General features: G+C 44.0%; 1 protein-coding gene across 5 annotated transcripts in view; it reads right to left on the bottom strand.

The window, feature by feature from the left end:
- Window positions 1–21,755, bottom strand: part of ep300a (EP300 lysine acetyltransferase a) — a 31,330-nt gene extending 9,575 nt beyond the window's left edge. Inside the window, exons 1-22 of one of the 5 annotated variants that reach the window (XM_078290634.1) lie at window positions 21,488–21,755; window positions 18,751–19,430; window positions 17,046–17,225; window positions 16,358–16,688; window positions 15,551–15,670; window positions 14,607–14,846; window positions 13,422–13,527; window positions 13,033–13,158; window positions 12,102–12,219; window positions 11,398–11,539; window positions 10,300–10,374; window positions 9,791–9,876; window positions 9,468–9,620; window positions 8,278–8,766; window positions 7,218–7,629; window positions 6,748–6,866; window positions 5,904–5,967; window positions 5,230–5,405; window positions 3,563–3,651; window positions 2,036–2,116; window positions 1,823–1,876; window positions 784–840 (exon numbers count right to left, since the gene is read on the bottom strand). In XM_078290634.1, coding sequence (XP_078146760.1) covers window positions 784–840; window positions 1,823–1,876; window positions 2,036–2,116; window positions 3,563–3,651; window positions 5,230–5,405; window positions 5,904–5,967; window positions 6,748–6,866; window positions 7,218–7,629; window positions 8,278–8,766; window positions 9,468–9,620; window positions 9,791–9,876; window positions 10,300–10,374; window positions 11,398–11,539; window positions 12,102–12,219; window positions 13,033–13,158; window positions 13,422–13,527; window positions 14,607–14,846; window positions 15,551–15,670; window positions 16,358–16,688; window positions 17,046–17,225; window positions 18,751–19,430; window positions 21,488–21,581 — 3,992 coding nt within the window. In that variant the 5' untranslated portion in view covers window positions 21,582–21,755. The remainder of the gene's footprint in view (window positions 1–783; window positions 841–1,822; window positions 1,877–2,035; window positions 2,117–3,562; window positions 3,652–5,229; window positions 5,406–5,903; window positions 5,968–6,747; window positions 6,867–7,217; window positions 7,630–8,277; window positions 8,767–9,467; window positions 9,621–9,790; window positions 9,877–10,299; window positions 10,375–11,397; window positions 11,540–12,101; window positions 12,220–13,032; window positions 13,159–13,421; window positions 13,528–14,606; window positions 14,847–15,550; window positions 15,671–16,357; window positions 16,689–17,045; window positions 17,226–18,750; window positions 19,431–21,487) is intronic. The other 4 variants (XM_078290635.1, XM_078290636.1, XM_078290637.1 and 1 more) reach the window with 4 other exon arrangements.
- Between the last annotated feature and the right edge of the window lie 1,880 nt (window positions 21,756–23,635).

The raw sequence follows: 23,635 nt of genomic DNA, 5'->3' as shown, positions 1-23,635 counted from the left end.
TTTTTCGTCACTAGAGTTACCGCTGGCTGCAGGTGAAGAGGGACAAACGGGGACAGTCTCTCTCCCGCAGCGAGTCCACAGTGTCTCTGAAACACCAGATTACCACTGCTGCTCTGCAAGTTCTGCATATTGCCACACTTTTATCAAGTTTTCCACCTTTATTATAAACCCCAAAGTGGGTCTACACTCCCGATTTATAAGTGTTTGGTGGGTTTGTATATTTTGATATTCTTGACAAAAAAAAAACAGGCTGTTTATGGACTCGGAGGGAGAGAAACACACAGAGTACATGATATTATTAGGCATTAAAATAAAAACAAGATATGCCTTTTATTTCAGGCTTTTCCAATAGAAGCCTGCATCGATTTAGCCGCGAATTCCCTCCCAGCTTTGGCCCGATTTAAGGCGTTTGAATCGATGCAGATGTAAGTTAGACATTAAGCCCGGTGCATCGATTCAGATCGGTGATTCGTTACAGCTCTAGTGTCACGCACTCCAGGCGTTCAGCTCACACGGGCTTACAAGACACATCCATACATCACATTGCAATACATGTACGAGATATTCATAAACAAACTCAGGAATCATACTGTGCATTGCCTTTTTCTCAGGCTTTGCAGATAGTGTACCACACAAAAGCCATCATTTCTTACGGTAACATACAGCAGTATAGTGATAAATATTACAGTCACTAACATCTGCATCCATAATGACACTGCTGTTCCTGCACTGGATCAACACAACTATTCAACAAGGTATGAAGTTTGAGAACGGAGGACTTACAGTTCAGGGTCCAGTGTGTCATTCTTCTTCTTCTCAAACTGATCCTTGTTAATGGATCTGGAACGAATCAGGAGGGAGGATGAGGATATGAAGCACAACAAGAGACAAGTAAACTGCTGAGCAAACTGCAGAGACACCAGTGAAACAATGAAGTGGATTTGAAGTAAGACATAGTTTCAAATGTTATAACAATGCACATTTGTCAGGCCTAAAACCAAGGTTACTACACATTTACCATTTTAAACTTCCATATTTTAGTTGGTGGTCAAACTGATGTTTTGCTATAGCAGCTGGGTAATATCACTGGCAAATGATCATATCACAAGGAAACTGGCATTGGTTTTAAGACTCCATAAAACTTTTTTTTAGACCCAATTCCAAAGATTTTCAAGATCTGGATTTTTACCAGATTCATTTTCTACACTCTTTCTAAGCTTTCCAGCCCTGTGCAGGAACCCTGTAAAATGTGTTGTAAAAACAAAACTTCAAGTGGCAAGCAGAGTTTACCAGTTTACCCACCCATGAAATACAACATCATAAACTTCACATGCCCACAAAGTTTTGGAAACACCTTAAGGGAAACTTGTTGAGCAACAAATGGAATCAATTAACAAGGTAAGGGAAATCTGCCAATTCCCGGCCGTATGGGTTCTACGCAAAAAACAGAGGAAATTTTCACCTTGACTTTGAGTGAAGTATCACATTGTACAGTTATACAGATCCTCTTTTATTGTGGGTATTAAATGCTACAGGGAAGTCCCAGCAGGACTTTGGTAAGTGACAGATTTAAGATTAAGCCAGTAAGAGATCATTTAAATATTATAGTGTTAAGAAACTGAGGTGGAAAACATCAACAAATTCAGCTACTTCCACTATTTTTTCATTGCTCGTCCAATATTACAAGGTTTGGTCATGACTTCAGGAAGGGCAGACAAGTAACATTTGTGTCAATAGGTCACATTATCTGGTAAACTCCAAAATTCACCAGACATTTTCACGATGTTATCACCCAAATATGATTTTTAGAGTAGGATCAGACCTCTGACTGTGGCTGGTAGACAACAGCCAATCTTTACAGGAATTTGGCTGGCGGCTGGGGATAGTTAGTTCATAAAAAAGGAAATTTTCAGCTTCAAAGGTCAGGATGATCACTTTCAAAAGCAATAAAATCGCAGGGATATCTTGTTGTGCATTTCCTGATTCTCATATAGAGCTAACACTGTATTTAAGTCATTAAGCAGTAAAAACTCACGTCTGCGGCTGGGTGGGGTCGTCGCCCAGGGAAACCGTCTCTCCCTGGATCTCGTTGAAACACTTCTCGCAGAAGTGGTACCTGTTAGCAAGAAGCCCAAATTTTGGTGAACTACACCGTTCCCCACAGCACAGCCAATCACAGACAGCGCACGGGAGGGGAGTCGCCAATCAGGACAGGACATGGGCAAGGCAGGGTGCCACAAGCGGGGCAAGCAGGAGGGAGGAGCGCAGGACAGCGGGGAGTCGTCATCACAACAGCCAGTCATGAGTCAGGATTTAGGGTGGAGGAGGGGGGTGGGGGGTGAGGGAGGAGGTGTGGGTTTGGAGGTGCATGGTTGGTCGAGGCGAATGCAAGCCAATGCAGATACCACAGGCATCGGAAGGGAGGACAGACAAGTCACATGGACCGGGGGGGGAACAAGACGAGACAAACATCCAAGACAACACGTAGCAGAGAGCCGAGGCAAAGCACAGATTAGCGATTTGGACATGTGAGGATGAGCAACAACAATCACCGTCACACCTAAACACAGCAGGAGCAGAATCAACAGGGGGGTAAAACAGGGGGAGAGGGGAACTGGAGGAGGAGGAGGAGGAGGAGGTCGTAGCATGGGACAAATGCAGACACTGAACAAATATGAACAAAAGCACAGACGACTGTTCAGCTGTTCGTTCATACAAGCAGCTCATTTTAAAGTCGGTCCTGTCACATTCCAGCTGGGTTATCAGGGGTGTTGAGAAAATTCGAAGACAGGAGACATCTATGTTATCAGAAATTGAAGTGTAATCAGAAAACGTTTGGACCAAAGGTTATGAGGAACAGGCCAACATGTTAGAAGAGCAGCAAAAAAACTCAAGATTGCAGCATTATTGCCTCTTATTCCCTTACAAAACAAAGAAAATGCCCAATTACTGTGTGGTGGTAGGGCGTTCAAATCATACTGGAACAGGAGAAAGAAGATCATTTTATCCAATACTACAAACAGATCCAACACAGAAATAAGACATTATCTTTGTGAGGGAGGAAAACGTTGCAATCTTTTGTTTTGCCGTCACCAAACATGGCAGCGTCTTTCGTAAACACCGGTAACTACTCTCCAAACATTGACAGAGTTTATTTTTAACTATTACAGTCATTATTTATGGCTTTGTTTAATCAAACTATGAATAATTTGAAGAATGTGATGAGAGAGGTCGACTGTTAAAATGCCAGTGCATTAGGCAGCACATGAAGGTATAAAAAAAACAGGGAACATAACAGTGAAGGGGAACATTTATTCCCAGGGAAACAAAATTAACCAGACAATCAGTTACATAAAACCCACTTGGTGTCTTATCTTGTTATCTCTGAAAGCGTACCTTTCTAAGGAAGGCATCAACGGTTCAGTCTTGATATGCAAGTCATTTAAGTCTCCTTCCCTTAATCTCTTACCATAATCCCTCCCCTCTTTTCACCAACCCACCCATCCACCCATCCTGCCGTCCCTCCCCCCTTCGTTTCGTGGCTGATTCCCTCCCTCCATACCTGTTCTGGTAGCTGAAGTAAGCAGCGTCTCGGGGAATAGTGCACAGCTGCTTCCCGTAGCAGCAGAGCGTCTGAGGAGAAAACTCCAGCTGAGGGAAAGAAGCAAAGACAGACGATCAGGGCTGCAACTGACGATTATTTTCATTATCGATTAATCTATCAATTATTTTTTTAGATTAATCAATTAATTGACAAGGTTCAGAAATATGCACAAGTCAAGAACCTCCATGAAGTGCGTTATATTATTAACAAGAGACGAGCTCAGAAGGTATTAATCTGCTTATACCATTTGTCAATTATTATTAATAAAATTAATAGCTTCGGCTAGAAGGCAACTGCGATGAGATGGGACTCTCATGGGCCGAGGGGTAACGAGCTGCTAAAGACCGTGACAGGTGGAAGAAAATTATTGATGACCTATGCTTCGAACGTGGCGAAGAGCATAAGTGAAAAAGTGAAGAAGAAGAAGGCAACTGCTCCTGTGCTGTGAAGATCTAAACTGAACACACACTGCCTCACTACACCTCACAGTCACTCTCACACAACAGTGTGACGGTACTGAATTTAAAATTGCACAATTTGTAATACTTTAAAAAATATCAGCAGGGAAAACAAACTGGGAATTGAGAACGGGAATCGATAATGGAAATGTATTTCGATCCAGTCTGCTGGAAACACTGGAACTGGTTTCTCAATGGAACAAAATCTCGGTTCCCAACCAATAAAGCAAGGCTAGTGATTTATGTGAATTATCAGCACAGCTGGAATGAGTCTTTGACAAACCAGATCGCTTGACTGAAACAGCATGTAGACCGAGAAACCCCTTTGGAATTAAAACTTTTCAAAATGGAGATCAGACCGATCTGAAACCAGGCAATGCTGAGCAACATCATAACTCTTCACATAACTAAGCCAAACTGAACTGAAAAGGTTCCCCATCCATCATAGTTACTGAAACTATACAGGGAATGGTCATGAAATAATAATCAAGGACAGTACAAGCACTATTGTGTGAGAAGAACCAACATCAACATTACAGCTTTAGAAACTCCTCAGTTTGGCTTAGTTATGTGAGGAAGAGTAATGACAGACGGTTAACTTAAAAGTCTTTTCTGCTTTGACTCATTGTCAAAACTCAATCCTTCAGTCAGCCACTCATTAAAAGAGCAAATCAGTTTGTCATTTGTGTGCAAAACCAAAAATAGCGGAGTCTAATGAGGCTGAAATGTGATATGGTGGTGGCATGTCCAGGGCCAAATTTAGCTATGGAGCAGCTTCAACACTTCCATATTCAGATGTGAATAAGGGGAGTAACATCCGCATCTGAAACACACGCAAAACATTTTTCATAGACACACCGACGCATTCTCAACCTGCCGCCATCTTAACTTTCAAAACTTTCTCCTTGTTCTTTTCCATCTTTTTTTACTCCATCCCTCCCTCCCTCCTTCTCAGCCATCTTAACTTCCAAAACTTTCCCTATCTCTCTTTATTCCCATCAATCCCTCCATCTCTAACTACATCAGGAACCATGGCAATCTATGATGAAGTAATTCTCTTGTTCCCTTACTTTCTCCCGACTTACATTCCTCATTACGCTCCAAACTCATTTTTCATCCATCCCTCTTACGCTCCAAATCCATTTTTCATCCATCCCTCTATCTCACCTTCCTCCCACAACAGTAGCCAAGGCTCTGCATGACAGGGTCGATCTCCTGCTCAAAGACCTCGGCCAGCTTGGAGCAGTACTTGTAGACGCGGGACGTCTTGCGGTTGTACAGCCAGGCGTTGTTGAACATCAGCCAGATGTCGTCCACGTACTGCCAGGGCTCCTGGTATTGACCTACAACCGAAATACAAAGCGTCAGACAATGGCATGGGGAGACTTTCTGATCTAAACAGAGCTGGCTCGTAGAAAGAGAGAAGAATATGAAAACCAGCTAGTAGTCAAATATAGTGGCTGGTGTTAATTTCCCACCTTGAGTAAAAAATAACTGCATTTGTATGTGCACAAAGTCACGTACTTCAACAAAATATAGGATGAAGAAACATTATGAAGACTGTAATGTGTGGTCTGACTCAGTGTTGTCCCTGGAAACAGCATGACTAACTTTTTGGACCAGGAATTACTGCCAGAAATTGACAACAGTCAAATTCTGGTCAAGTTTTGGCTGTGGCTGGTAGGTTTGTCTACTCTATTCTACAAAACTAGTCTTCTGGTAAAATAGTGAAAATGTCCGGTGAATTTTAGAATTTACCATCCACTGTGACCCGTAGATAAGTTTCAAACCCTGACTACAGTTATGACCAAACCGTGCAATATTAACCACCAAGTACTAACCTGTGTCCAGCTTTCGCTTGATAGTCGACAAGTCCATGGGGGTTTTCACAATGTCAAAGTAGTCCTGTCGGATCACAAGAGGTACGTGTCAAGGCCAAGTGCTTGGAAATTTAGAAAAAGGGTTTTGTGTGCCTATTACATACAGCAGCAAAGCAGCAAAGCATGACTGATGTGAAAAATATGTCTATTGCTGTTGAGTCACAAGCAACAGCACTCAAATTGTTGCAGGATTTCCAGTCAAGCCTCAAGTTCTCACAAACTCTTAGGAACCCACACAGAAGACTATACAGATCTACATTATTTCAATGAAACTAGTTCGAAGAAGCACAATACATGCTTGAGTGCAATGAATTTACAGGAATTTGTCTTAATGACAATGATGCATGAACACACTGAAAGCTCACATAGTGACACAGTTCATACAAGGTACAGGAACAATATAGCACATCAAATTCAGCACAAGAGGACGGCGTTAGACATGCAATAGACCAGTGGTTTTCAACCTGAGGGTCGAGACCGCCCAGGGGGTTGCAAGCTAATTAATTTATGGGATTTATGGGATAGGGAAAAAAGAAATCTACTATACAAATTTATGAAGTCAATTTTTTCAGAAGTTTTTGCTTCTTTTCTTGTGAAATACTGAAAACTTTTCAGCCTCTTAGCCTCTTCTGATAATAAATCAAACAACCTGAAAAGGGAAAAATCATTCTTTTGGTTGAACTGTTCTCCACTTATGCTTATGCATGCCATGAGTAGACATCACTTCATTTTGAAGGGGTCACAAGCTGAAAAAATTGAGAACCACTGCAACAGGTAGTTAGACAGAATCAATAGGAATACGTACAGGTATGCAGAGCAGCTTTGGGTCTACAGGCATTCTGAAGGGCAGAGACTCTGGATCTTGTCTGTAGAGAGACTCCAGGGTGGGCATCAGGGCCTGACGAAGCTCCTCCGGCTTAAAGACTGGGAGGAGAGAAAGAGCGGGAGAAGAGAGGGAGAGGGGGGAAGAGAGAGGATAGTGAGAGGAAGAGGTAGAAGAGAGGGAGAGGAGAGGAAAGGGAGAAGACAGGGAGATGAGAGAAAGAGGGGGAAAAAAGAGGATAGTGAGAGGAAAGGAAGAGGAGGGGAAGAAGAATAAGAGAGGGAGAGGAAAGGAAAGTGAGAGGAGTCAAAATACTGTTACTTCTGAATCCATTTTAAACTGCTTCAATTACAACTTCAGGCAGAATCACTCATTGTGGATTGATAACAATAAACAGTGGAAGGTAAAAGAAGTGCATGAAAGTAGAAAAGTCAAAGCTTTCTCCTCCTTACTCTTCTTTTTCACCGGAGCCTGTTGTCCAGCAGCCTCCGACGACACCTCTTCCTCCTTCACCTCTTTCTTCACCTCCGGCTTCCTGTCTTCCATCTTCACGCCCGACGACGGCATTGTCGACGACGACGTATCCATGGGAACGCCTTTACCTCCCTCTCCCGCACAATCTTCCTTTTTCAGCTCCAACTTAATGGGCTTCTCCTCCGATTTGATGTTGCCGAGCTTCCCTCCTTTGGAGCAGCCGCCCCCTTCGCCATCGTCGTCCTCGTCCTGCTGCTTCACCTCCATCTTGGGGTCGAGGTTGGCGGAGGAGGTGTCCGACTGGGCCTGCTGGGAGGAAGTGTCCTGGCTGCTGACGGACGCTGGAGTCAGGGCCTGACTGTCAGCTGGGAACGAACCCTTTTGGGACAACTTGAGACAGACACAGAAACAGAGTCAGGAGGAGAGGAACAGGGAATTTGACAGAGCGTCTGCAATTTTCAAATCGCAGAGGCTGCAATTAATTGCTTAAAAGAGAGAGCAGCGTTCAAAATGGATTTCTGAACAAGGTGTTTTAGAGCTGCAGGTAATATTTGCTCCATGAATCAAGTACAATATTGGTGAAACCCAAAACAAAAATTTATGACAAGAAAAACTTAAATCGCAATTGCAATATTCTGTCAAATTATCGCAATGAGATTTTTTGTCAGTATCTTTCAGCCCTAATAGGAGGGCAGGAGATACAACAACAAACCCTAAAGGACAACCCAGTACAGTCAGGTGAGTGTGATAAGAAAGGCAATTCTTTAGTAATCAATAATACCATTGACAGTAGGACCCCGTCTATCCTAAACCCCATATATCCTTCCTGACTTGTGTATGAGGAATCACTGATATGAATTCAATCTTTCTTGTAATCTTTCTCTACTGCCTCATAACTGATGTAGCTTCAATCTGCTCTGCAAACTGATTTCCAAGTAATCTCTCACAGCTGAAACAGCTTTAAGAAAAGGAGTATGAATTTGTGGAATAAGAATGGGTCTTAATGTGTAAGTGCACATGTCTCACTCAGATACTGACCGGAGTGCGTGGCAGCTGAGCGCTGTGTGGCGTCGAGGCCAGTCCAGGGTGAGATGGAGTGGTGGAACCAGCAGGCGTCATGTGCTGCTGCGGGAGGGACTTGTTGGAGCCGGGGCCCTGGCTATGTTGGTTCTGCTGGGGGGCAGGAGGCGGAGCCAGCTGGGGCGGGTTAGGGGTGTGCGGCTGCGGAGTCTGGGACCCCGCAAGCCTGGGGGGCGTCTGGTGAGGGGTGGGGGTTCGGCTGCGTGCGGGTGAGGGCGAGCTGCCACGCATGGCTGCCAGGTGGGGGATGGAGTTGGGTTGCTGATTTGCGTTAGATGGGGTCATGGTGGATGGGGGGCCTCCGACGGCGGAGTTGGGACCTCCGCCACCCACACTCTGGGGACCCATCGGCCCCACTGAGGAGACGCCGCTGGGGCCGCCGGCTGAACCGGGCTGGGCTAGAGGACTGGCCACTGGGAGAGAGGGAGGAGTTCCCATCTGAGTCTGCTGAGAGGAGGAAGAGGAGGAGGAGGAGTGACAGAGGGGATGGAGCACAGGAGAGAGGGAGGAAGATAGGTAATTTCATCATTATTCATTCATCATCATCAGTTTGCTACATCACATGTGTACAAGGTTCATCTAGAATACATCCAGACATACAGTAGACAGGGATACCATCATGGAAACATGATAAATCAGGCACCGATTTAACAAGTTAATCTCGCTAAATGCTTTTAAATCCAAAAATGAAGAATAATTGGTAGATACTGTTTTTAATTAACAACTTTCTCAACTGTGTAGCAGACTTTTCGTGTTATGTATGTTTTGTTAGTCTATGCTGTGCTTTTATTGTAGTCTGTCTGAAACTATTTGTTTTTATCTGTGCTGCTGCCAATCTTGGCCAGGTCTCCCTTGAAAAAGAAGTTATTAATCTCAGTGTGACTTCCTGGTTAAATAAAGGTTAAATAAAACAGGTAAACAGTGCAAAGACAGGAGCCTCTATTTGAAAAGAATAGGCGTATTCTCTCTGAATGCCTGAATTCCAAGACAAATGCTGAAAATTATATCCTAAGCTAAAGACAAAATAAATACTTTATCACTCATCCTTCAGAACCAGCTAGTATTCCAGTAAAAGAGTAACTTGCCACAAATCTAGTTTACCAAAAAGTTAGTATTGACTGACAGAAAAAGGCTGTAGGCAATCTTACCTGTGCCATGCCCCCCTGCGCTCCAGGCTGGTTCATCCCAGGCTGAGCAGTGCCGACCCCCGGTCCCGAGCCGGGGAACTGTCCCTGGGGCAGGTACTGGTTCTGCAGCTGGTTGACGTTGGGCTGGCTCATTCTGGTTCCAACCATTCCCATCTAGAGATAGAACAGGACATGGAGATGGTGCTTAACAGCTCTGATACAACTTGTTGTTTCTGCCAAGCACTCTGACTGGTCAAAGAAGCGTTTCTGGTGCTAAATCCCGTAAAACACAGCTAACAACTACTGTGTAAAGCTGTGTGATGGAGAGTGTACGGAGTACTGACCTGGTTGCCAGATGCTCCCATGGGGAGAGGAGGAGTGGACCTCTGGCCCATAGACTGCATCCCCATCTGATTGAACTGATTCATACCTGATGACACACAACCAGAGAGACGTTTAAAACACTTCAACACTACAGTTATAAATGAGGAATTCAATGTGTACCAAAATGAAATCAGGCATGCAAGCATGGAAACTACACTACATTTTTGTATTTTGTTTTTAAGCACTCATTTCCTGTGCTGGGTTTCTATGTTGACCAGTGTAACAAGCCTTACACACACCCCGAGACACTGCACTGTCCCCAGCAGGATAGGAAATATCACTAGCCATCAGCCTAATACTAGTAAACACTGGCTGGCTAAGTTTGTCTTCTCCATCAGTCTCTTTTTCCATTTAAACATGCGTTTTGGCTGATACAATAGAGAAAGTGGTTGTTAAACTTTGGATTCAACCACAAACTTTGGCCGGTGGATTAAAACGTTGTTGTGTCTTAGTCCACAGTGGTTCGTACCTGGGCCTTGCATCCTGTTGACCATTTGATTGGGTCCTGCTGGTCTCACCATTGTTGGGTCAGGGAGGGGGCCATCTGTAAAAAAAGGAGGCAGGAGATTGAGGACACTACATTGTGATAAGGCTCCAGCATGGATGTGTGTGCTCAGAGAGAGAGTTATAATGTGTTCACACTAAGCATGTTTGTTGTCTCTGGAGCGTTTACTCCTTTAGTAAAGTCTGATTGGCCAGGTGAGAACGATGCCATCTGAACTCAGTTGGCGCCTGAAAATGCGAGTCTCAGTCCTCTAACAAGAGAACTGCGGTGCGGTTCGTTAGGAGTGAGAGCGTAATCCGAACCAACTACAGGAAACGGCTTATACTCCATGGGTATAAGGAGGAGGAGGAGGTTGACTCCGACAGCCAGCAGTTACTCATGCTTGGAAAACCTGGCATAACAAACTGAACTGAGGACAAACTTGGATAAGCCCATCATGCTTAGCTTAAGTTACAGGGACCAGAGTGGGATTTGCTTTGACACCCCTCCTACGCCAAAATGCCTAACCTGGCGGGATGACAGGTTACCAAAACTCTGTCCAAAAAATGAGCTACTTGTGAGTCCATGTGACTTTTGTTTACAAGTTTGGTTTGTGTTCACAGTGTGAACCTAAACGAACCAAATACAAAAATGCAACAAAGTAAACGTTTCCTTTATGGTTTGGACCAAATAAAAACAAACTGGAGGTGTGATCGAACCCGTAGTCTCTGTGAGTATGTATACATTTACAAACAGGCTAAAATGAATGAGAAGAAGAGTGTTTTGGTCCACCTATCTGTTCAAGGTTAACTTGATCATGCCCTCAATGAAATTATGTTGGTCAAATGTGGTAAAAAGAGGAAATAAAGATAATACAATGGGATATGACTGATAATGCAGTGATACAAAAAATCTGCACTGCACTCTGGCTTGCATTAGATCTCAACGCGTAAGATACAGTACTTAACACAAAAAGTCCTTATACGTCACATTCCGCTGGATTAAATTATCATACACATGAATGCATGCGGTCCAGTGCAACGTTAGTTCATCCAGGTCTACATGTGCAGCGTGTCGACTCACTAGGAGGCAGTCCGGTGGGGGGCTGACCCATGCTAGGAGGTCCCAGCCCCAGGCCCTGCTTCTGCAGCCTGGTCCTCCTCTTCTCCTCCAGCTCCTTCTGGATCTTATAGATCTTCTCCGCTAGCAGGTGGTAGTACTCCGCCTGACAGAACGGAAGAGAGGGGAAAGGAATAAGGGGAAAAGCAGCGAGGGGTGAAGTGTCACGAAGAAATGAGAGGGAAGAAAGGAGGACATGGAGGAGCAGCGGGAAAAAATGCAACAGAAGAAGAGGAAACGATTAGAATGAGGGTTAAAATACAGGACAGTACACTTTTCACATCTTTAGCTGAAATTAAAATACAGTTTTTATGAGGAACTTGATAAATGAACATTGCACCTGCTAATGTTTTATATATTCTTATTCTATCAAGGTTTTTATCTTTTAATTGTATATTTAACCTAGTTTAACGATGTACTTTTTAACCCTTTAACCCCAACTTTTCGCAAGTTTTTCAGATGGTTTACTCCTGCAATTTGTGCATAACAATAAACAAACAACAAACAAAACTTGAACAAATGGAAGAGAGTTTGTAGACTGAAGAGGAGGAGCAGCAGGAAAACGCAGAAGAACAATGCATAAGTTTTAAAAAATGTGGGACGAACTTCTCAGTGGTTTGTCCCTCATTTCTGAGTAAAATGGTGATCGAAAGAAGAAAGTTGCTTACTCTGCTGTTGGCCGACTCGTACATGTCTCCCTCTACTTTCCTAGCGTAGGCCACCAGGTTCTCCATCCGCCGGTCCTTCAGGGCAGCAGGGTCCGGGGTGGGGAAGATGGCCTGAACACTGTGGGTGGGGGGGTGGGGGGGGAGAGAGAGAGAAAAAATGATGGTTATCTAGTGATATTTCGTTTTTTTAACCACGGCACAGTGGTGTTGAAGAGCCAAAGCAAGACACTTCACTCCTCAATACTGCTGTAAGTAGTGAAACTGAGAAAAACTTCAAAGTTTACCTCCTGTCCCAACAAAAGTATTGCTTGAACAGAATATATATCTTATTTTGTGGCATTTCTTGGTGGCATTATTCATGTTGATATGAAATCTAAACCCTCATCATGACCTTTAAAAACACAAAAGTAGCTAGTGCTGTTTGCCAGTATTTAATTAATAAAAGCAAGGAAAATTTGTATTATTGTGAAAATTCAACTTCAAGTATAACTTCTCATTTTAGCTGTGACTTTTCACACAACTCGCATAATCCGCTTCTTATGCAAATGAGTTTCGGTGACATCACACAGCAGGTGCATGTACTTTCTTGTTCTTGTTCATGTTCTTCATCTCTTAGTTTGCACGGACTGCTGCCTTAGAGTGATGTATGTCGATATGAAGCTAAATCTTTTTTACAATTTTAGTATTTTATAATAAAGCACATTGTTGTACAGTCTATAAACTGTATTTGCTAATAGTTCAGTTGCTAACGTTAGCTAACAAGCCATGCAGCCTAATGTTACTGTATGAGAGAAGAAACATAAAACAGATTTAGGCAGCTTAGGAGCCAGAGAGACCACATTCAAATAAAATCTATAATTAATTAGGTCTACATAATACTGCCATGAACGTGTTGTGGGATTATACACAATCTGTGCTTGTTAATACTTACAGTTTGTGTACCAAGTGGTTTCGCAGGTCCTGTGTGATGTCCTCATGCCAGCTCTTCCTCATGCCTGTGGCAGAGGGAGGCGCGGCTGTGGGCATGGAGCCGACACCGCCCGCATCATTCATCAGACTGGGATGGAGGGAAAGAGAGAGAAAGGGAGGGAGAGAAAGAGAGACAGTGCGAGAGAGAGGGAGAGAGAACAGCTTTATGATTTGCCTCTTTTTAAATAAAGAAACCCTGTGTGTGCACCTTGATCCGGTGAAGCACAATTTATTCCCGCTGTGACCACCCACACTAGAAATGTAATGCACTCATAGTAGTTTTCGCCACTTTGAATGAAAGCATCCACTAAACGGGATGTTATGTTATGTTGTGTGTGTGTTGCTCCTCACCTCTGGCTGTTCACATTGAGGTGCATCATGGTGTCCTGCAGCAGGTTGGCCTGTTGGCTCTGAGGCGAGACTCCCACTCCTCCATTCACTCCCATAGCATTCGCTCCTGCACATGGGAAAGGACATGAAAACACATTATGATACGATCGTACTCCTCGCAGTTAACTTAGAGCTTTCACCTGGAAATGTCACCCTAAATGTCATCTAGATACATGGTATCAAAAGTAAATTCTTGAGATACTGAGGGCATCTTGTTGATTCAAGGTGATGTCATTTAGCCTGTTTAGCTAACTAATGGTACGTTCAGACTACGGGCTACAAAGCAACAAGAAGTCATTCATTTTCAATGGAAACCAGCGACACAAAGCTACAAACGGCAGCGCGTAACATGTAGCAGCGTGTCAAACTGAAGTTCGGCTGGCTTCAACTTTTCCAACACTCATGGCATGATGCGGTGAAGCGCGAACCAATCAGAGAAGACTGAAGTAGTTATGTTTACTTTATTATTATTTACTTGAAAATAATAATTAATAACGGTTATGACACCACCACTAGTTTTTATTACTGTGACTACCGTGATAACCGCCACTCTCTTCTGTGATAATTGGTTTTATTTTCCACAAAAAAGGGGGAGCACTGTAATAAACTGTTATACTGGTTGCAGGACAGTAGCACTTTGAGAGGCATTTGATGCTTTTTAGCTTAAACCTTTAAGCTAAACCAGCATTTTGGAATTTTGTTTTGAAAGAAAACAGTCAAATGTCTTGTGATTGATATGATAATTTAGTTTTTACGTGATTGAAGCATATTACAGTACTGTTTTTAAAGTTTTCATCTGTTAATAATTATCAAGATAATATCGTATATCGCAATAATTTTGGTCATGATAATTGTACTGTGATATTTTCATATCTGCACAGGCCTAGTAGTCAGCCTTAAAGAGATGTTTGTGGGAGGCACTTTTCACGGTTCCTCCTGCTGCTAAGTGCCTACTGAAACCATTTTAAGCGCCCCACTCTTTCACTGAAAGTTGGAAGTCCTTTTAAATTGTAGCGCTCAGCTCTCCGAACACTGAAAACATGCTAAGCTCTCGGTGCCGTCAGGAACACGGATTTGCATATCCTTCCCATTGAAAATGCTAGGAGAAAGAATTAAGATTATCGAAGGACATGCAGCTCGACTCACCCAGGGGGTTCAGAGGCCTCATGCCCGGCTGGCCCGGCAGGCCCTGGTTGGGCATGTTGGGCTGGGTGGTCTGAGCCTGGATCTGGTTTCCCTGGTAGGTGAGGCCCAGCGCTGCATAGGCTCTTTCTATGGAGCTGGGGTCAATCTGGCTCGGCGGGTTCAGATTGGGAGCGCTTGGTTGCCCACCGGGGACCGTCCCGAGGGAGCTGCCCAGACCTGCAGCGGCAGCGCCCAGTAGAGCTGCAGGGACAGAACAGGAAAGGAGAAGACAGTGATAAGACAGTTGATCTTTTTTTAAGACCATATGAATAATTACAGTTTATGAATGCACTAGTAACTGAATATTTATATAAAACTAAGTCAAATAACATGCTAATGCTTACACATTTAGTACACTGTATAGTTCACAAACACTGCAAAGGTTAGGGGTTTGATTCCCACTGAGGCCACCCACACTTAGAATGTAGATAGAGTTGAACAATCAATTTTAAAAAAGTCAAAATCTCAATATGAACTTCTGCAAATTCCAAATCGCAGAGGCTCCAATTAATTTAAGAGAGAGCTGCGTCCAAAATGGATTTCTGAACAAGGTGTTTTAGAGCTCCTGGTAATCTTTGGTCCAAGAATCAAGTACAATATTGGTGAAAAATTTTCATCATACTCAAACTCAGTAAATCCTGCACACTGACATCTTTTTTTTTTTTTGTGAACTTGTGAATATTTCAATCGCAATTGCAATATTCTCTCAAGTAATCGCAATTCGATTTTCGATCAATATCTTTCAGCCCTAAATGTAAGCATGTACTGTAAAGCACTTTGGATCAAAGTGTTGACCAAACGCCATTTGCTTTGTACAATCGGGATGAAAAGTCATTGAGCTGCAGTGAAGTACAGCATGAACACAAGGAATGTTTTAGTATAGTGTTGCATGGTCAGATACAGACACTCACACTGCGGGTTCCTCTTGTCCCCGGCGTTCTTCAGCGGCAGGCAGACAGGACAGTCGTGTCGCGTGCAGTTCTTCCAATGAGAGATGATCTGCCTGGACGACGCACAGTGAGCAACTGAGGAGGAGAGAGGGAGGACAGACATGAAGATTGGGGGAGTGAGGAAAAAGGAGGTATACAGGAAGGGAAGGAAGAAAAAAACATGAAAGAGAAAGAAAAAAAAGTCAAGGAAAGACAAAGATGAAATGGAATTAGAACCGCCTGGACAGCAAAAAAGAGCTGCTCAATCAACAAGATGTTTCGTCTACACACAAGATTATGTCAGAAAGTTAACCTTTAAGCAGAAAAAAGCCTGCATCTCAAACATAGGAACACAGCGTAGCCATCCACTGAGTATTAGGGATGGGACGATATATGATATGGGGTTCACGATTCGATACAACCACGATACAACGTAATAAATAAAAGTCCAGTGACAACGAAGTCTGACTACAGAATTGTGTTTATTTCTGAGCCACAAATCTTTCAACGCGATGGCATTGGCTTGCTAGAATGTAAACAACAATTTAAAAATGTAATTACAAAGTGACAATAATATAATTTGGATGGAGAGCTTATGAAAATGTGATGGGCAAGCTGTCTCATTTGTGATTACTACAGCAGAACAAAATGTAGCCAATATTGTGATTTATTTTTCTGCCCCACGACACGTATTGTAACATTTTTGTATTGCGATATATTGAATTTCAATATATCGTCCCATCCCTGCTGAATATGTGACCATCTAGCATCCCTTCTACTCACCCTGACAGGACTTGCCGGCCTGGCAGTGAGTCATGTGGTTGAGGACGTTCTTCATGGTGCGGCAGTGGGGCAGGTTGCACTGCCGGACTTCCCCGTTCGCCTGCTCCCGCCGCTGGCACTTGTGCGCGTGGAGCAGGAGCACTAGCTGCTGCTGGATTAGCTTGCGCTTCTCGGGGTCGGCCGTAGGGGGCGCGCCGGCCGCAGCGGCCGCCGCAGAAACCTGGGCGCCGGGGCCCACCAGGCCTCCCTGGGCGTTGGGGACCATCCCTGGAGCCCCTCCCACAGCAGGACCGGAGGGACCGCCCACACCTGGCTGTGACTGCTGGGAAGCCTGGGAAGGTGAAGTGGGAGGGAACAGGGAGTAAGGAGAGGCAAGATGGAAGGGAACAGGAAGTAAGAGGAGAGGAGGCAACGAATGAGGAGAGGTAAAGTGGTATTGAATAGGGAATGAGAGGAGAGGTGGAAGCAGATAGTCAAGGTGAGGTGAAGTGATGAGAAACAGGAAATATAGAGAGGTGACATAGTGGGAACGTGGGAGGTGAAGTGGGAGGGAAGAGGAGAGACGAGAGGGAATAGGTTGAAAAAATAAAAATTTGCAAACTCTCAAGCACTAGTACACACCACGTTCTCACATCTCACAAGTAAACTGCACACAGTCACACAGTTGCATTTGGATTTTGTTTCCTACCATGGCGGCCATTCCTTGCATGGGCTGGTTCTTCTTGTCCACGTTGAACTGGGCCAGGCTGTTGGACATGGGCCCTTTGTTCTGGAGCTGAGGGCCCAGCCCTGCGCCTCCCAGACCCTGGTTCCCTTGCCCTGCATACGGACCTCCATAGGGGCCTCCAGGTGTCCCCATCATACCCATCTGGGAGAGGAGGATGGGAAAGGTGTGCAGGGAGAGGGGGGAAAGAGGGAAGCAAGGAGAGATGCAAAGAGGGAGAGAGAGAAGTGAGCGAGCATGAGGAGGAGATATGGAGAGTGATGTAGGGTACAAAAGGAAAGGATGGATCGAGCAAGGTAATAAAAAAGGAAGAGAGGGAAGAAAATGAAAGACGTTAAGTTTTCAGTATTTAAATAGCCCTTACTGCTTGAATTCACCTATGTAGTTGCATCAAATTCCACCCAAATTGTAATCAAACAGTATTTCATGTTACCCTGACATGCAACATGTTCCAGTCACCACAGGATGTCAGAACACAGCTCTGTTAAATGAGCGGGACCCTTGGACATCGCCGTTACAACATGAACACCATCGAAGCTATGGGAACGCTTTCACTTTTCCGGGGACAAAAGAGCATTAAATCACGTCTGTTTTTACAACGTGTCCACTTCCCCCTTCCCACCGTTTAAGAGCAATTAATTAACTTCTGAAGAGAGACAATGTACTTCTAATCAATTAACCAGGTTACGGCGTTAAGTTCAATTAAATCATTAACAATGGCCTAAAACATATGCAACCCAATTAGCCTGCCGCGGCTGCCAGAGATTTAATGTTGACAGCTCAGAACAGGAAACCAGTGAGATGTACTTAATTAATCAAGGGGTTCCACACACCCACCAATCTATAGCTGCGCCTGGTTTGCATGTAGCTTGCAGTGTGTGTGTGTGTGTGTGTGTGTGTATGTGACAGCAAACCTGACATTAAGTCGTCCCCTTTCCTCTCTGCAGATTTAGGGGGTTGATCGAACACTTTTATCACTGATCTATTCCCCTCGCTCCCCCCCTTCCTCTCCGTCTCTCTCTCTCTCTCTCCTTTTCTCCTTATGCCTTCCTTTCCCTAGCAACCTCCTTAGCATTTTTGTTTTCCTCTTCCCTTTATACAACCTGCAACCCTTCTCACTGCTTTTGATCTCTACGGCTAAATCCAACATCAAACCCAAACCCCTTCCTTCATCGTTGGTTGTGTTAATCTAAGAATACTGGGACAGATACAACATAGTAGCACCTCTTGTATTTGCAACCCACAATCCAGTTAGCATAAACAACACTGGGCTTAATTAGAACATAACTTATGTCCAAGAAATTAATTGCTGGTAGAAAAACATACTATATATATTTTGAGGGCTTGGAGCCAGAGGGGCAAAAGTAGGTTTTGGCAAACATTACAAGAGAGCCAAAACAAAAAGTGCACCTAATTTGGATCAACTGTTTTAAACATTCTTTGATAATGATAATGTCATCATTATCATTAAATAATTATTTACACTACTAAATATATCTCCCCAAGAGCTTTTACTTGATATATAGATCTCTTTTTCGTCTAAAATGCCAGTTACACCATTCTGGCTCCAAGCCCTCGTTATGTACATTGCATCAAAAATGAAAAAAAAAAATATGGGTGAAATAATTCTTACAAAAGGACAACATTTCGACAATTGAAGGAGTCTTACTTTGTTCAGTGCTCCAGGCTGCTGGCCTCTCATCCCGGCCTGTCCCCCGGCTCCCTGCTGCTGCTGTAGGGTTTCAGCCAACAGGTTGCTGTTGCCGCCCATCCCCTGATTCCCAAAGCCCATCCTGGGGGAGCCGTTCATCACTTGGCCCCCCATCATGCCTGGCTGCTGTCCGTTGTTGCCCTTCTGCATCATGGCTCTGTTCATGCCGCCCACCATTCCAGCTGCAGCGTTCTGCTGCTGCATCATGTTGGCCTGCTGCTGGGGGGAGAGGTGCTGCTGCTGCCCCTGGCCCATCATCTGCTGGGGTCCCTGGCCAGGGGACGCCTTCATGTTCCCCAAGTGTTGCCCCATGGCAGCGGGCCCTCCTGGGCTGCCCATAGCTCCCTGGTGCCCCTGTTGGGTGGTGGGTGGCGCCCCCGAACGCAAGAGCTCAGAGAGCTGTTTGTGCTTGGCCACCGCATCCTGGCCCCCGCCTCCACCCCCAGGACCCCCTCCAGGGCCGAGCCCCAGACCCATGCCTCCTGCCCCACCTCCTCCTCCAGGCCCGAGGCCCGCAGGGCCTCCTCCCAGACTGGTGTGCAACTGGTTGAGGTCCCCGCCATTGACCAGGCCCAGCTCGGATGAGTTGATGAGCTCGTCTGGGAGGTCATGCTCCAGGTCAAACAGCGAGCCAAAATCTGAGAGGGAGACGGAGCGCACAGATTGGGAAGGGAGAGAGGGAGATGATGAGAGAGATGGGAGAAACAGTAGAGAAAGGGTGAGAGGAGGATAAAGAGTGTCACAGCCAAGTATGTTAAGCTGGTATAAGCCTTCATTTTTCAGCATGACTGAGTGAGGATGCAACTGCATGCTTGACATTAAAACACTGATAAAAGCTGTTTGGGGTTGTCTGAGAAATTTTCTCCCGTTCAAAAGATTAAACATTCTGAAACTACACCATATACAGTGCATCTGAGCACAAAACTACAGGTGAGATCCAGAAGAACTCACATTTAAGGCTGTATGTACAAACACAAATCCAAACACACACGCCCACATCGCCCACTAGCGTGCAAACTGCCTGGCCTATGAAGTGATTTAACATTGCAGAGACAGGTTTACACAGACAAGGTGACGGATGGAGTATTAACCCCACAATGACGGAGCCAAGTTGGTAGAGATGCACATTGAGCGTGCGAGTCTACATCCAGTGTGTTCATCTGCACACTTCTCAGGCAATGAAGAAGCCAATTCACCATTCTAATGACAAGATGGACATGGAAGACCAAACAGCACATTTCCCGAATTCCTCAAATACAGAATCTAATTTAGTGGTAATTTGTGTCCCTCCATAAGTCAGCATTTTTTAGAATATCACATACTGTCTTACACTCACACAAACATACACAAACTTCACCATGAACTAGTTTGACATAACACACTCAAATACAGTTCAATGCTTACATGAACTAAACCTGAAACATTACACATTTCAACCGTCACCAGCAGCAAACTTTAATTAGCCTACGACCTGTTGTTTTAAATGCAAAAATAGATAAATAAGGTTTGCACAAACTTTGTACCAATTTCTCATCATATGCCTTCATTTGGCAATTAACTTTAATAAACCTGCCAGAGTGTCACAAATAACCATGTTACACAAAAAGTCAATTACAGTAACATAAGCCCATGTGTATAGGTGTCTAGGCCTATAATTATGGATCACCCAAACCTTCTTCCCTTCACCATGGGAAATTTCTAAACGCATCACACTACTAATTAAATTGAAATCATCTGCTACAAGTCAGGTTCTTAGAATAGAGACAGCTTTTTCCTGACATCACTTTGAGATCCTCCAACATTTCTTGCAAGAGTAAAAAGGTGAAGATGTGCAAAGTCTTAGTGGTTTAACTGTGGAAGTCCATTTCTTAAGCTGCTGACTGACACTGATCATAACTAGGTAAGCTCAGCTGCAGCAGTTGATGGCAAAATGCCTACGTGATGAAATGAAGGTAACTAGGCTATTTCGTGTTTTGACGGACAGTTGTTTGGTAACTTAACTAGCTGGTAATTCAGATCGCAGCGGCTGGACATGGCGCTGTCCCTGCTGCCTAGTTTTGTCCTCAGCCCACTATTCCAGCTGCTGCCACACGCCATCCACAAAAAAACTAACAATGGCAATTTGAGCATAACAATCACTCAGACCCATGGGCCTAAATTTAGCTCTTCCACAAAGCTAGCACCATTAGCTATCTCAGCTTTCGCTAACACTTACGCTAGTTGGGAAAGGGTCCGAGTTATGATGAGGCAAAATAATGGTCTGATTTTTTTAACGCTGGCATTCTTAAAGACTCATATAACAGATTGAGAGTTGTTGTAACTGTCTGCCATTTTGGTATGACTATGAAAACACCCAAAACTTTATAAGTTAGCTGGATGTTTAGCTTTATTAGCAAACCGGCTAAACTAGCCATTAGACATGGGACCTTAAATCGAAGTCCCGCATTCAAACCCAACTAACGTTAGCTGGCTGGCTAGCAGAGCTAGCTCCAGCTAAATGACTGCTAGCATGCGAGCTGCGAGAGCTCTTCACGTCCGACACACATACGGCTAGCACGCTAACATTAGCGAGCTACGACAAAAACAGAAGAGTAATCCCACGTTCTCTATCTCTTTCAAGTAAACCCAGGCCGCTGAAAAATAACAAACTTGACAAATAACACCGTAACAAATGATATCGAAAAACAATACTTACCATTTCCATCGCTGGCGGAGGCAGAAAGTGCCGGAGAGGAGAGTTTAGGCCTCTTGGCTGAAGGCGGGCCAGAGTCCAGAACGTTCTCGGCCATATTTTTTCGAAATAAAAATATATAAAGTATCCACCGTTGCAGACGTTTTCACGTCTTTAGAAGCTCGCTCCTTTTCGTTTCCACTATTGCGACTTTTCCCCCTCCTTTTGGGGGACTAAGAGGGGGAAAGTCCCGTGTACAAATTACTCCTCTTTCCTGGGTTCGCCTCTCGATTTCAGCCTCGGCGTATCAACCCCCCTCCCTCCCTTGTCGGATTTTTTGTTCTTTATAAATTTCTGCCAGCGGAGGAGGAGGGGGTCGGTGAAAGTAAAGAGGGAGACACACGTAGCGGCTTCCCTCTAAACTTACACAGCCTCTTCAGATGTAAATAAACTGTCCCGGGGTCTCTCTCCCATGATTGCATCCGTCATTTCAGCCTCCCTCAGCGGAGTCTAGGTGAAGATAATGTCGGGCAGAAAAGGCTTGTTTGGCTGTGAAGTGATGGTGTGGTGCTGCTGGTGGGAGCGGGTGAAGATGAGGGGATGCAAAAAAAATAATAAAGCATACTAATGTGCAGCTGCAATCATGGCTGAAATATGATGCATAATCACTATGGTATGCATGGTAAATATTAAAAGTTTGTTATCAAGGAATTCGTGCCACAAATACGGAAGAAATGTAGTGCTCAAATCAATTAACTACAGTGGAATCCAGCAACCTGAACATGTATCGGTTTTATTTTGGGTGGTTGAGTTGCAAAGTCTGAGGTGGGATGATGATGAATAATCATTAAATAGACATCTCACAGTCTAATGCTGTGTAATTAATCACCCTTAATGCCAGGACTTAAAAGGAGCAAATGAAACATTTACAACAACAAACTTTACTTTTAAATTGGAGATGATCCACAGACACAGAAAACTGTATGTTTAACTGTTTAAAAAGAATCAGTGAAACTTATTTCTTCAATAAGAAAGGAGCAACCAGTAAATTAACCACAGATAAGCCCAGTGACACAGACCAATATATGCATACTTTAGCTTTATAGAGCTGACAGTCAATGGGATTTCAGCTCCAGAAATACATAAATCCTCTTTCATACAGAACAGAAAAATGCAATTTTTCCTGTCTTGACTGTTGGTCCTGGTGTTGATCAGGGACTCTGCGTGTTTGGCATAGACTCCATAAATATGACTGAGTCATTTTGTGTGTCCTTAATCAAAAATGTCTTCTTCCTGTCTTGTTCTTGTTCTTGTCTCTTTTCCTTTCACATCACACTGAATGAGGCAGTTCAGGGGAAGTGGTGTTCAAAATCATCCCACACTCAATATTCAAAGAGATGTGAATATAATCCCAGCCTGACACCATCGCTCAGTTCTCTTACTGGAAAGCGGGAGCCTGTTTGAAAAGCCAACATGAAGTTGCTTTTCTACTAAGTAATAACATGTAACAAGTGCGTAAGAGGTGTTACGGTGTACACTGCTCTCTACACAATTATCCATTCACACTCATATTCATGCAGGTTTTCCTGCTTCACTTTAAAAGAGGAAAACACCAAAAGTGTTACAAGTGTCTGATGTTGACAGGAGAGCAGGATACAGCTGGAGATGTTTTATGAAGAGGACATTATGTTGTTTGTGAGATTTATGCATGCTGTATCATTTTTTGCTTGCAAAATTTATTTGATTTAGGCCTTTTTGGGCCATATATACATGTTTACTCAGATATTGCATATTAAAAACTGTATTATATGCTGCATTCATTACTTGGGAAACCTGTGCTTGCTTTAATTTGTTCTTCTAAGTTTTTGTGTGCTACACCAAAGCCAGCATCTTCACTGCAGGTGACAACAGTTTTGTTAGGAGAAAATGGCTGCAGACGGCCCAATGTCAGACTTAAAATCCTTCAAATTTGATGGAAAAATGCTCATCTAGTGAAAAGCTCTCCAGAGGTGGCAGGGTTTGTGTGAAAACCATGATTCATTAAAATCTGCATGGCCTCAAGGCCCTTCAGGTCCTAGTTTACTTCAGGTTACATTGAAAAATGACATGTTTTCTGGATCTGCAGGAGGTATTCCATACTAGAGTAGCTGTGATGCTCCTACAGCCTAAATA

This window comes from Centroberyx gerrardi, chromosome 20 (assembly GCF_048128805.1).
Source record: "Centroberyx gerrardi isolate f3 chromosome 20, fCenGer3.hap1.cur.20231027, whole genome shotgun sequence".
NCBI lineage: Eukaryota > Metazoa > Chordata > Actinopteri > Beryciformes > Berycidae > Centroberyx > Centroberyx gerrardi.
Note: the sequence above shows the minus strand (reverse complement) of the source record. Positions and strands in the feature narration are given on the sequence as shown.